Source organism: Mandrillus leucophaeus, unplaced genomic scaffold, assembly GCF_000951045.1.
Source record: "Mandrillus leucophaeus isolate KB7577 unplaced genomic scaffold, Mleu.le_1.0 Scaffold641, whole genome shotgun sequence".
Lineage (NCBI taxonomy): Eukaryota > Metazoa > Chordata > Mammalia > Primates > Cercopithecidae > Mandrillus > Mandrillus leucophaeus.
This window is the reverse complement of record NW_012106931.1, coordinates 253,997-267,016: the sequence shown is the minus strand read 5'-3', so window position 1 is coordinate 267,016 and position 13,020 is coordinate 253,997. Positions and strand designations below refer to the sequence as shown.

Below are 13,020 nucleotides of genomic sequence, written 5' to 3'. Positions count from 1 at the left end.
AAAAAAAAAAAAAAACTCCAATCTTACATTGTATTCTGACCAGCTTTCCATGTCATAAAATACTCTTCTTTTAGGTTATTTTTGTTATTCATCCCCCTTGACATTGTCCCCACAACTTAGGGAAAAATTGTATAAGCCAGAGAAACACCCAGAAGAAAATAAGAAATTTGCCATGACGGAGCTTTTTGTCCTTAAGTGAAAAGTAATAGGAGCGTCCCGGGCACACGACAGGTCTAGAAGGGGAGGGTGAAAGGCAAACAGCATTGTGGGCAGAGCAACCCAGGGGGTGGTGGAGGGAGAATACATTGCAAGTGTGTCTGCAGTTTGGAAAGTTGCCGTCATTTCGGGGCTCCAAGGCTGAATCAGTGGCTTTTAGGTGGCCAGAGCCACTGCTAGCCTAAGGGTGCTCTATGAGAATTAGACAAAGTACCCTTTCTGGGGGACAGATGTAGCTTGGCCTGGGGACATGTGATGGGGAGGGTGGCTTGCAGGGTGCAACCCCAGCGACTGCCCAGCTGGGTACCCTTGCACAAACTGGAGGCATGGCCCTGTCTGAAGGGGGGTGTGGGTTGGCACTTGGCATCTGTCCTCCCAGAATTCTGGCCGGCTCACCCAGGCCAGGGTCTCTGTAGGCCCCAGGCTACTGCCCAGAGGCCTGAGTCCATGAATGGATCCAGGACCGTGGGGAGGCTGGGCAGCTCCAGTGCCTGCTTGCCTCATTCATTGTTGGTCTGTTTACCTGGGGGGGCCCTTTGCCTTAGCACATGTGTGGCCCCTGTGATTGGATAGAGTCCTGTGGGAAACCAATCCTAGTCAGGGAGAGCCTGGGGCCGTTTCCCCACAGGGCTCTATTCTCAAAGTCCCATAGCTGGGTGACCAATGTAGACGCAGGTCCCACGCCTTGCCCAGGAGGTCTGGCTCCTGGGAGCCCAGAAAATACCAGTGGGAGATGGGAGGTAGGGTGGGGCAGCCTGGCTGGGGTGGATATGGGGCAGAGATAGGGAAGAGGCTCTTCCTGGAAGGCATGGGGCACCTTCAGGGGTCCAGGGGGCCAGGGGACCTGAAGCCTAGGCCCGAGGCAGATCCTGACCCTGTACCTCCCATCCCCACAGGACATCAACAATGCCTGGGGCTGCCTGGAGCAGGTGGAGAAGGGCTATGAGGAGTGGTTGCTGAACGAGATCCGGAGGCTGGAGCGACTGGACCACCTGGCAGAGAAGTTCCGGCAGAAGGCCTCCATCCACGAGGCCTGGACTGACGGTGAGGCCAACCCAGCCTCCTGCCTCCCCAGGGCTTCACTTTCCTACTCTCCAGCCCAGCCGGCAGCCACTACGCTATTCTTTGCTTTTCGTTTGTTTCATTTGGTCTCTTACTAGTTCCATGGCATTAGGCAAGTTCATTAGCCTTCTGGTTGCCTCAGCTTCCTCATCTGTAAAGTGGGGATAATAATAGTACCAACCTCACAGGCTTATAAGAATTTAATCAGTTAATACATAACGAAGTTCTGAGGGCAGTTCCTGCATAGTGTAGTGCTGTGTGAATGTTCACCTTGCAGTCAAATGCTCTACCACCTGAGTGTTCACTTTGGTTTTTTGTTTTTTGGGGGGGTTTTTTGACACGGAATTTTGCTCTTGTTGCCCAGGATCGAGTGCAATGGCGGAATCTCGGCTCACCGCAACCTCTGCTTCCCAGGTTCAGGCAATTCTCCTGCCCCAGCCTCCCTAGTAGCTGGGACTACAGGGCCTGCCACCATGCCCAGCTAATTTTTGTGTTTTTAGTTTCACCATGTTGGTCAGGCTGGTTTTGAACTCCTGATCTCAGGTGATCCACCTGCTTCTGCCTCCTGAAGTGTTGGGATTACAGACGTCAGCCACTGCACCCAGCCGTATAATGTCATCTTAAGGAATTGTGTCTGCAAAGACCCTATTTCCAAATAAGGTTCAATCTTGAGGTTCTGGGTTGACATGAGTTTTATGGGGGACCCCATTCAACCTAATTCAGCCTCCTCATAGGGTTGTTGTGAGGCTTCACTATTATAGTACATTTCATGTTTATGGTTTTCATCTGTTCAGTTCTTTTTCCTGTATTTCCTGGCCTCCAATTACAATGAACCGGCCTTTGCCTTAGCACATGTGTGTCCGTTACTCCAACCTTGAGGCTCTTGGGGACGTGTCTGGTGTCTGCTTATTGGCAGCTAAGGTGAACTCTGAAGAGAGAGGATCATACCTAGGATAGTGTTTCCCCAGAACCTGGACCATAGCTGGAGGTGGGGAACAGGCTGCCCATCTGCTGGGGCCCCTCTGGCCATTTCAGCTGGAGTCTGGGGCAGACCCATTGGCCGGCGGAGCTCAGTGCCCTAAGACTCCCCCATTCAGCCCTGTTTTGTACTCCTCAGACCTTAGGTTGGAGATGAGAAGGAAGAACCATACCCCAAGGCCATTTGGGAGTGGCTTGGCTTGGTGTAGGGCAGCGGTCCCCAGCCTTGTTGGCACCAGGGACCAGTTTCATGGAAGACAGTTTTTCCACGGAGTGGGGAGGAGGCAGATGCTTTCAGGATGGCTGTTCTACTTCAGATCATCAGGCATTAGATTCTCATAAGGAGCACACAACCTAGATCTCTTGCATGCGCAGTTCACAATAGAGTTTGAGCTCCTGTGAGAATCTAATGCTGCCCCTGACTCAACAGGAGGCGGAGCTCAGGTGGTAATGCTCACCCACCTGCTGGCTCACCTCCTGCTGTTTGGCCCAGTTCGTAACAGGCCATGAACTGGTACCAGTCTATGGCCCGGCGGGTGGGGACCCCTGGTGTAGGGATGGAGTGTGCTTGACTGGCTAAGGGGGGTTGGGTCTAGTTCCCCTTTGTAAGTAAAATGCTGGGCTTTGCACACAATGGTAAGAGGTTGCTGCCCCCACTTCCACTGTGTGTGCGTGGAGTTATTTATCCAGGCGTGGACAGGGCAGAGTGGAGGAGGGATAGTGGGGATTGCACTGATTCATCACCTGCTTCTATCGGGTCCAGCTCACAGCCAAGGTACAGAGCAAAGATTGACTTTGTCGGCTTGCCAGCCACCAGCAGGGGCACGAGAAGTGCTGGCATGCTGGCACAGCCTCTGGGGAAAGCAGTTTGGCTACATGTATTCACGTCTACCAAGTTTACTACACTCTAACCTGGGAATTCCATTTCTTGAGACTGTCTAAAGAATCCATCCTGAACATGGAGACATCCGCACTAGGGCAAGCCGAGGGGCCCAGCACCCCACAGTAGGACAGTGAAGGGTTAGGGCAGTGGACGTGCAGCCTTTCAGCAGACATCTGCATGAGAAGACTGTGGAGCCAGGGTAGAAATTCCAATAATGTGCTGCTAATTTTTTTTTTTTTTTTTGAGACAGAGTCTCGCTCTGTCACCCAGGCTGGAGTGCAGTGGCACGATCTTGGCTCACTGCAACCTCCAACTCCCTGGTTCAAGCGATTCTCCTGCCTCAGCCTCCCAGGTAGCTGGGATTACAGGCGTGTGCCACCATGCCCAGCTAATTTTTATATTTTTAATAGACATGGGGTTTCACCATGTTGGTCAGGATGGTCTCGATCTCCTGATAACCTCGTGATCTGCCCGCCTCAGCCTCCCAAAGTGCTGGGATTACAGGCGTGAGCCACCACGCCCGACCAATGTGCTGCTAAATATTTTAAAAGCAGGAAACATAATTTATATATGCCCAAAGCGTTCACAGAATATCCACATAAGGAAAGACTGAATAGGAGTGGATAAGTAGGCTTACCTATAATTTTTTCTAAACTTGATGTATTACCATTCTGTTTTAAAGAAGAAAGAGCAGGAGGCAGGAAAGAAATGCCGCCTGGGGACACAGCCTTGGCTCCCAGCCCAGCCTTATTTTTTGAGACAGGCTGAGCATCCCAGCAGCAGAGGGTTGGGTGTGTGAGTGAGGGAGGCCGGGCCAGCCCCCGTCCGGTACCTGTCAACTTCACAAGGCAGCTGGTGAGCATCGTCTAACAATGACTGTGGGAGGTCATTTCTTGTTCCTACTTTCCTCCTGTGGAAACAAATTTAAGAAATGCAAGACCTGCTCATGCCCTGTAAAGAGAGGACAGTGTGTCTGAGGGTCAGAGAAGGCACTAGCCACTGTCGAATTCTGTACAGAGTGCACTGGACACACCGACCCAGGGAAGGGGCCCCTGCAGGGCTGCCGGCAGCCAGTGACAGTAACTGGGGACATTCTAAAGGCAGGGTGCCCCTGAGGTGCTTGGGTTGTTTTTTTCCTGGTTATACCAGAGGGTGTGGATGGCTGTTTCCTGTTGTGTTTCCTGTTGTGTGTATAGTGTCATGCCCTATGCGTTCCCACAGACTTCTGCATAGCCTTCCTACGTAGACACTTTCATGGCCTTGGAAGTGCTCTGAGGAGAGCAGTGCTTTTCCCCGTTGTGCCCGTGGTTGGATGTTCTAGTTGCACATCTGCTTTTGTACACTGCAGATCCCTACACAATGGGCACCTCTGTGGGAAGCACCCCCGGAAGTGGAGCTCCTGGGGCCCTGAGGGGTGGGCGGTTGGGACCAAGGAGATGCTTCTCACTCTTGCTCAGCCGTGTGGCCCTCTCTCAATCCAGGCAAAGAGGCCATGCTGCGACAGAAGGACTATGAGACGGCCACCCTCTCGGAGATCAAGGCCCTGCTCAAGAAGCATGAGGCCTTCGAGAGTGACCTGGCTGCCCACCAGGACCGCGTGGAGCAGATTGCCGCCATCGCACAGGAACTCAAGTAGGTAGCCCCAGATACCCCTACCCTGTAGTGCCCTGTGGTGAGGGGCCAAGGCTGGGCTTTCTCAGCTGCTGGGGGAGGTGGGGGTGTGGCCATGGAAGGTGGGGAGGGTGGGCACAGGTGGGTGCCCAGGTGGGAAGGGAGTCAACGCAGAAAATAAATATCTCTCCTGGTGGGGAAGAAGCCCGGGACCACTGCCTTCCTGTTAAAGGCCACCAGTTCTCACCTGTAGCTAGTACAGGAGCAGAGGGTGACCAAGCCTTGGTTCTGAGCTTTCTGGTTGGGCCTTGAGGGCTCCCTGCCATTGGCCATTGGGGTGAAGGCTGGTGTCACCTCCAGCCATGATTGGGGAAGGGGTCTTCTGTGGTCTTCTCTCTGCGAGTCTCCTGAAAGAGGGGAGGGGGTGGAAGGAGTACCTGGAAGGTCTCTTGAAGGGAGTGCCCCTGGCTCTTCCCAGCACCACCAGCCACCCCACTGGCAGCCTCAGGGAGAGGGAGATGGGCCATGAAATTAACCTGGGTCCCCCAACTTCCTTGTCTCTTCCCTCCCCAGTGAGCTGGACTATTATGACTCACCCAGTGTCAACGCCCGTTGCCAAAAGATCTGTGACCAGTGGGACAATCTGGGGGCCCTAACTCAGAAGCGAAGGGAAGCTCTGGAGGTGAGGGGTCCCAGAGGGAGAACTAGGCCCATATCCAGCAGTCCTGAGGTGCCCCTTCCTGCTTCTTGACTCTCTTTGCTTTGAGCTAAAAGACTATGGGTTCCCCAGACCTCCCCCAACCCTGGCCTAAATGTGGAAGATTTACTTTGGCACAGGATTTGGACTTTGCCCTCATGGCGATGCCTCCTCTCTTGCCCTCACTTGTCTCATCCTCCCAGTTTAGTGTGCTTTACAGCCCAACCCCAGCCATTTGAGAACCCTCCTATTCTACACACCAGACTCCGGGAGCCAGGCCAGGTGACTGCGATGTGAGATGGTTCAGACACCTGGCAGGAAGAGCTTGTTCTTTCTGCCTGATTCAGGCAGTGCTTCTAGACCTGGGGCTCACCAGAAGGATCTCGATAGGAGTGGGGGATGATTCTGGACATCACTGTACTAACCCCCACCCTATTTGGTACTCCCAGAGGACCGAGAAACTGCTGGAGACCATTGACCAGCTGTACTTGGAGTATGCCAAGAGGGCCGCACCCTTCAACAACTGGATGGAGGGGGCCATGGAGGACCTGCAGGACACCTTCATTGTGCACACCATTGAGGAGATCCAGGTGAGCCCCACCCCACTCCCCAGAGGCTGGATCCCTTGGGGCCCCTGGCCCATGCTCTGTGGGTCACTTTTGTAGGACTGTCCCTGAGGAAGAGCATCCCAAGGATTTTATAGACGCAAAACCTTTGCATTTGACTTATTTTGACAAGATAATATATGTGCATGGTCTAAAATAAAAAAAATATTCAAAAGGGTGTATGATAGGGTCTCCCTCTGACTCCTTATCCTCCAGTCCCTAGTTCTCTCCCCAAAGGTAAGAATTTGACTACAGTCTCTGCACACAAGCAAGTGTGTTTGTTTCCATGCTTTGCACCCTTTTTGTATAAAACAAAAAGCAGCTTTTATTATATACCATATTCTAAACCTTGATTTTTATTTATTTTATTTTATTTTATTTTTATTTATTTATTTTTTTTTTGAGACAGAGTCTCGCTCTGTCACCCAGGCTGGAGTGCAGTGGCCGGATCTCAGCTCACTGCAAGCTCCGCCTCCCGGGTTTACGCCATTCTCCTGCTTCAGCCTCCCGAGTAGGTGGGACTATAGGCGCCCGCCACCTTGCCCGGCTAGTTTTTTGTATTTTTTAGTAGAGACGGGGTTTCACCGGGTTAGCCAGGATGGTCTCGATCTCCTGACCTCATGATCTGCCCGTCTCAGCCTCCCAAAGTGCTGGGATTACAGGCTTGAGCCACTGCACCCGGCCTTATTTATTTTATTTTTTTAGAGACAAGGTCTCACTCTGTCACCCAGGCTGGAATGCAGTGGTGGGATCATAGCTCACTACAGCCTCCAACTCCTGGGCTTAAGGGATCCTCCTGCTGCAGCCTCCCTACTAGCTGGGACTACAGGCTCACATCACTATGCCTGGCTAATTTTTTAATTTTTATTTTTGTGGAAATGGGGTTTTTCTTTGTTGCCCAGGCTGGTCTCGAACTCCTGGCTTCAAGAGATCCTCGCATTTCAGCCTTCCAAAGTGCTGGGATTACAGGCATGAGTCACTGTGCTCAGCCATGAACCTTGATTTTTAATGTACCATTTATTTGGAGCTCATTTCACATCAATTAGCAGCTTCCTCAATCTTTCACGCAGCTGCAGAGTACTGGATTTAAAAGGTTTTGCCAGGAGCTAAGGAAGTCCACGTTGTGGGAGGTCACCTGGGGAGTGAGCCTCTGGAGCAGCCCTTCTCCTTGACCTGTCAGGTGGTGAACACGCCAGAGGGGTTGCTGTTAATTTCACCAGCCCCAAGGATGAAACTGTTGCTTTTGATGACTGTGGCTTCTCCTTCCTGTGGCCATACCTACCATCCCAGTTCTCAGCCACAAGAATCTTTGAACTGATGCCTCCTGGTCTCCCAGCTGGTGTGGAACTCAACTTCCATGGCCCTTCCACTCACTTCTAGCGCTCCCTTTGTTCCTCTTACCCATATATTCCCATCTCTGTCCAGGGACTGACCACAGCCCATGAGCAGTTCAAGGCCACCCTCCCTGATGCTGATAAGGAGCGTCTGGCTATCCTGGGCATCCACAACGAGGTGTCCAAGATTGTCCAGACCTACCACGTCAATATGGCGGGCACCAACCCCTACACAACCATCACGCCTCAGGAGATCAATGGCAAATGGGACCACGTGAGTTGAAGGGCATGGGCCGAGCCATTGTAAGTTTCATAAAGGCAGGGATTTTTGTCCATTTTAATTGATTTTTATCAATTTCATTTAAAATTGTCATATAGTAAACACTCATTGTTTGTCCAAATGTCAAATGACTGGATTTCCAGAACAGGTTGACGCCTTCACTCCTGTTCTGTTACTGACCGGCCCTTCCCCTCCTGGGTCCTCCATTTCCTCATCTGGCACATGGGCAGATGGCTGACCTGTCCCCAAAGTCGCCTTGTTATTCCTGCCCCAGGTGCGGCAGCTGGTGCCTCGGAGGGACCAAGCTCTGACGGAGGAGCACGCCCGACAGCAGCACAATGAGAGGCTACGCAAGCAGTTTGGGGCACAGGCCAATGTCATCGGGCCCTGGATCCAGACCAAGATGGAGGTGGGTCCCGTGCTGGGAAGCAGTGCTGGGGCTCCCACCCCTCCCCACACTATCCCAGCCAGCCAGGCTGCCTGTCTCCCTCGGTGGGACCCATGGAGGACTGAGGCCCTGAGCGCATCGTGGGTCTGCTCTCCTGTAGAAGGCTGTGGGGATCTATGTGAGGAAGCCCTGCTGGCACTATCTGATTTGGGAGCAAAGACATATGAGGACACCACTAAGAAGCTGCCTATGGGCTCACGCCTGTAATCCCAGCACTTTGGGAGGCCAAGGCAGGTGGATCACCTGAGGTCAGGAGTTCGAGAGCAGCCTGGCCAACATGGTGAAACACCGTCTCTACTAAAAATACAAAAATCAGCCAGGTGTGGTGATGTGTGCCTGTAATCCCAGCTACTTGGGAGCCTGAGGCAGGAAAATCACTTGAACCTGGTAGGCAGAGGTTGCAGTGAGCCAAGATTGTGCCATTGCACTGCAGCCTGGGCAACAGAGCGAGACTCTATCGCCAAAAAAAAAAAGAAGAAGCTGCCTGTGAAAGTCCCATAGGAGAGTCAGCTCCTGAGCACCTGATCCAGCTTAATTCCTTTGGTGTCTCTTGTTGACCAGGCCTCCCCTTCCTCTCCTCCTCCTCCTGAGCAATGAGCCTGGCCAAAGAAGATGATTGATCATCCCAGAAAGAGAACTGAACCCAGTGGAGCACAGAATGTTTTGCTGAATTGTGTGGGGTAGATAGTGGGGTGCTTTAGCAGATCAGGAAAGGGGCCCTGCTTGGCTAGAGCGTGGCCTCTGAGTTCCTTAAGGGCAGAGACCATGTTGAGTTCACACTTGTGTGTGTCGCCCCCCGCCCCCCTGCCAGCACATTGTCCTTAGTAGACAGGCAGGAAATAGCTACTGGATTGAATTGAGTGGACAGAAAGTGCTTTCACAAACAAGGGTTGTTTACATGGATGAATAACAGAGAGAAATGGGCATTAGGCCTGGCCTGCAGGGATGGATGGGATTCAGGTGAGCCAGGGCAGGCATCCCAGGAGGCGGAACAGCAGGAGCAAGAGCATGGGCACTGAGGGAGGTGAGTGAGGTCTGCCGAGGCTACAAGGATCCTGGCTCAGTGGGTCCCTGAGATGGACAAGACTTGGGAAAGGGGCATTTGAATGGCAAGCAGAGGAGTGAATGTTTAGGTTAGAACTGACCCTGCATTCCCTTCCTGAGGCTGACAGGTACCTGAGAGCTGGTAGGTATTTCATCCAGTGATAACAGTGCTTGTTATATACCTCTGTGGTGCTGTTTCCATACCTAGGAGCACCCATGCTAAAAGTGTCTTACTAATTACCAGTGATGGCCTCCTTAGGGCTGGGATAGGAACTGAGAATCATTTGAAGGCTTAACAAATGATTTTGGAGGCCCCAGTCCCCACCCTATGGGAGCAGAGTGAGGTGGTCTGACAAGGTGCCTCTTTGCCGGTGAGCAGGAGATTGGGAGGATCTCCATTGAGATGCACGGGACCCTGGAGGACCAGCTCAGCCACCTGCGGCAGTATGAGAAGAGCATTGTCAACTACAAGCCAAAGATTGATCAGCTGGAGGGCGACCACCAGCTCATCCAGGAGGCGCTCATCTTCGACAACAAGCACACCAACTACACCATGGAGGTGGGTGGGGCTGGCCTTGTTCCTCTCGGGGAGCACATGTCCCCTTCTGTCCTTCCGCCTGGGTGGGGAAGTCTCCAAGGAAACAGGTCATAGTTGGAGGATAAATTCACTTCACCTCTGAAGCCTCACATCTTCAACTTTTAGTACCTTCTGCTTTCCCGAGGAACGTGTTGAGAATACATATTTCTAGGCCCCGTCTCTAGAATTTGCTTCACTAGTTCGGGGGTGGAGTTCAGAATAAGCACTTCTGGTGGTTCCGGGTGCTGGCGGGCTCCAAACACTGGCTCAGGCACCTGCTTGTAAGATGGCTAGTTGTTTTAACTGTGAAAGTGTGTGTGGGCTGGGGTTATGGGGTTGGAGGTTCAGGGAATCACACATTTTTTTGTCTCAATCTTTCCTACCCCCAAATCTGCCCTCCTTCCTGACCTGACCCCCATTGGCAAGTCCCAGTCTCTTTGCTCTCCCAGGCAGAGGCTGCCACCCTGCCCCCTTGATCATCTAGGGTCCCTGCCCTAGTAGGTTGTCCTTGTCCTGGTTCCCCTCCCTCTGGTGACACTCAGCCACACGGAAGGCCAAGTTTGATGGCTTTAGCCATTTTGATAGTTGGGGAGTAGGGTGGATAGGGGCCGCCAGGATCCCAGGCCTGGGACCCCTTTGCTGACAGGCCTCTTGCCTTCCTGCAGCACATCCGTGTGGGCTGGGAGCAGCTGCTCACCACCATCGCCAGGACCATCAACGAGGTGGAGAACCAGATCCTGACCCGGGATGCCAAGGGCATTAGCCAGGAGCAGATGAATGAGTTCCGGGCCTCCTTCAACCACTTTGACCGGGTGAGAGCCCCACCCTGTGTTTTCGTAGTGCAGCCCCCAACCCCTGCCCCAGGGCCCTGGAGGGCACTTCCCCGGGATGTGGGCTGCCATGCAAGGGAAGAGGGAGAGAAAGGGGAAACTGCCATCAGCCTGCCCTGACTCGATGCACCCCACAAAACCAACCTTGGAAAACCTGTGTTGGTGCCTCATAAGCTTCCCTGCTTTCTGGGAGAGTGTGTTCATACTGTGGGTAGAAAGAGGACCTTTGACCCCTGACCCTTGCTCTCCTACCATGAAGAGTCACCCACAGTGAAGGCTTGCTGCTCCCTGGCTGTGGAGACAAAGGAGCAGAAGAGAGACTCCTCCTGCCCTTGCTGGCTCCCACCCCTACCCCGACCTCCAGCGGCCTCTGGGACTCTGCTGGGGATGTCAGAGGCCTTGGTCCTGGGTTCCCATCCCAGCTCTGGGTCAGGCCGGGTTTTAGTGGGCTGCCCCTTCCCAGTGCCCTGGGGCTTGCGGGCGGTCCCAAGGCGTGGGAGCATGTTCTTGGGTGCTGCCCACCACCCCTGCCTGCTTCATGGCTCTCTAGGCACCTGGGGGGAAGTCCCTGGGGAAACTGGGGGGCTGGGTCACTTCTGGGGGAGCTTCTCACCCTTGTGGCTCATCACACCCCACTCTGGTCCTGCTTCCTGGAGCAGGGCTGTGTGTGCTGGGGGGAGGGCACCCCCTGGAGCCTCGTTGGTGTGTCTAACCGTGTGCACTTTTATTTCCCCTCCTCCCCCGCCCCCACCCTCCCTCCGCATGCCTGTCCCTGTGTCTCCCCACACACGCCACCCTCCCCTGGGGCATGCCCCCCTCACGGCTCCACCTCCCTGACACCGCATGGCTCGCTGCCTGGCGCACCGCGGCCCCAGGATCACTCCGGCACACTGGGTCCCGAGGAGTTCAAAGCCTGCCTCATCAGCTTGGGTTATGATATTGGCAACGACCCCCAGGTACTCGCCTCCTGCATGGAGCACGCTCAGGGGTGGCGTCTGGGGCGAGAAATAATGCGTTTTTCCTTTTTCTCTTCTCTCTGTCTGGATCTCCTGTCCCCCTCCTATGGGCCATGGGGCTCGTCCTCTCCTGCTGTCTCTGTCTGCCCTGTCACTGGTCCACCCTCTGCCCTCTGCTGTCTTTCGTGGCAACCTGCTGGGTGCCCACTGTCTTCCATCCTCACCGCTCTTCATCCCATGGGTGGATTTTTGCATCTCCCTGCTCTGTCTTCCTCCTGTCTTTGGACATTGCCACCCATGTGTGTTCGCATCTTCTCCTCCTATGTTCCTTTCCCCATCCTGATCCTCCAAACCATAAACCTCATCCCCGCTCTGGCCATCTGTTTCTGTCTTCCTGGCCCTGGGCCGGCCCTTCCTCTTCCTGCCTTCCCGACCCTCCTTGTGTCTTGGTACCACTGCCCCCCACAGAAGAAGACAGGCATGATGGACACGGATGATTTCCGCGCCTGCCTGATCTCCATGGGTTACAACATGGTAACGTAAACCCCACCCTCTGTCTGCCCTGGTGAGGAGGCAGCCAGCTGGCGGGAGCGGCCAAGTCCCAGGAGTGGCAGGCTGGAGGCCCTCAGGCTAGGGATTGCCCTCCCTGGAGGAGCCACAAGGCCCATGTCCTTGGGGAAGATGGCTCCCTGAAAGCCGGCCCGGCCACCGGCCTGTGTGTATCCAGGAGCCCTGGCCTCCTCGTCTCAGTCTCTGTGCTACTTCATCTTCTGGTACTTCCTCACTCCCACTGTGGACAGCTGGGCTGACCCTGAGACTGGCAGGAAGGACTGGTGGTGTGGGACATCCCAGGTTGGGGGTTGGCCTGCGTCACCTCACATGGAGCATGGAAATTGAGACCTTCCACCTCTGTCCTGGCGGTGGCTCCGGTCGGGCCTGCTGCCCCTCTGGATTGTCCCAGGCCGTTCCCCACTCCCCAACCTTCCTACTCTGTCCTCCCTCACACAGACATTCTGAGCAGGGCAGTCAGGTGACTCCTGGGCCATGGTGCCAAGTGAAGAGCTCACAAGCTGCCCAGTGCAGGGCATGGGCATGGGGCTAGGAGCAGTGAACCTGGGAGTAAATCCCAGCCCTGCCATCATTAGCGTGTAGCCTCAGGTGAAGTGGGGGAACCCTACAGGACTGTTGCAAGGGTTAAATGAAGGAATTTAAGTCTGTGCATGTATCTGGCACATAGAAAATACAGTGTGGTGGGGAGAGAACAGATTCTAGAACCAGACTGCCTGAGTTCAAATCCCAGTTCTGCTGCTTCCTGGCTGTGTGACTCTGGGCAAGTCACTTAGCCTGTCTGGGCTTCAGATTTCTCATCTGTACAATGAAGATAATAAAATACCTACCTTTATGGTTGTAGTGAGGATTAAATGAATTGAAATAAAGCTTTTAGGTTAATACTTGGCATATAAGATATGCTGCATAGGTGTCAGCCATTGTTAATCGTT

General features: G+C 53.8%; 1 protein-coding gene across 5 annotated transcripts in view; it reads left to right on the top strand.

Annotated features, from left to right (window-relative positions):
* Window positions 1-13,020, top strand: part of ACTN1 (actinin, alpha 1) — a 114,954-nt gene that overhangs the window by 98,578 nt on the left and 3,356 nt on the right. For 3 of the 5 annotated variants that reach the window (XM_012000879.1, XM_012000876.1, XM_012000880.1), the window contains exons 12-19: window positions 4,621-4,771; window positions 5,324-5,432; window positions 5,897-6,037; window positions 7,478-7,660; window positions 7,941-8,075; window positions 9,538-9,717; window positions 10,401-10,547; window positions 11,990-12,055. In XM_012000879.1, the coding sequence (XP_011856269.1) occupies window positions 4,621-4,771; window positions 5,324-5,432; window positions 5,897-6,037; window positions 7,478-7,660; window positions 7,941-8,075; window positions 9,538-9,717; window positions 10,401-10,547; window positions 11,990-12,055 (1,112 nt within the window). Of the gene's footprint in view, window positions 1-4,620; window positions 4,772-5,323; window positions 5,433-5,896; window positions 6,038-7,477; window positions 7,661-7,940; window positions 8,076-9,537; window positions 9,718-10,400; window positions 10,548-11,440; window positions 11,522-11,989; window positions 12,056-13,020 lie in introns of all 5 variants that reach the window. The other 2 variants (XM_012000877.1, XM_012000878.1) reach the window with 2 other exon arrangements.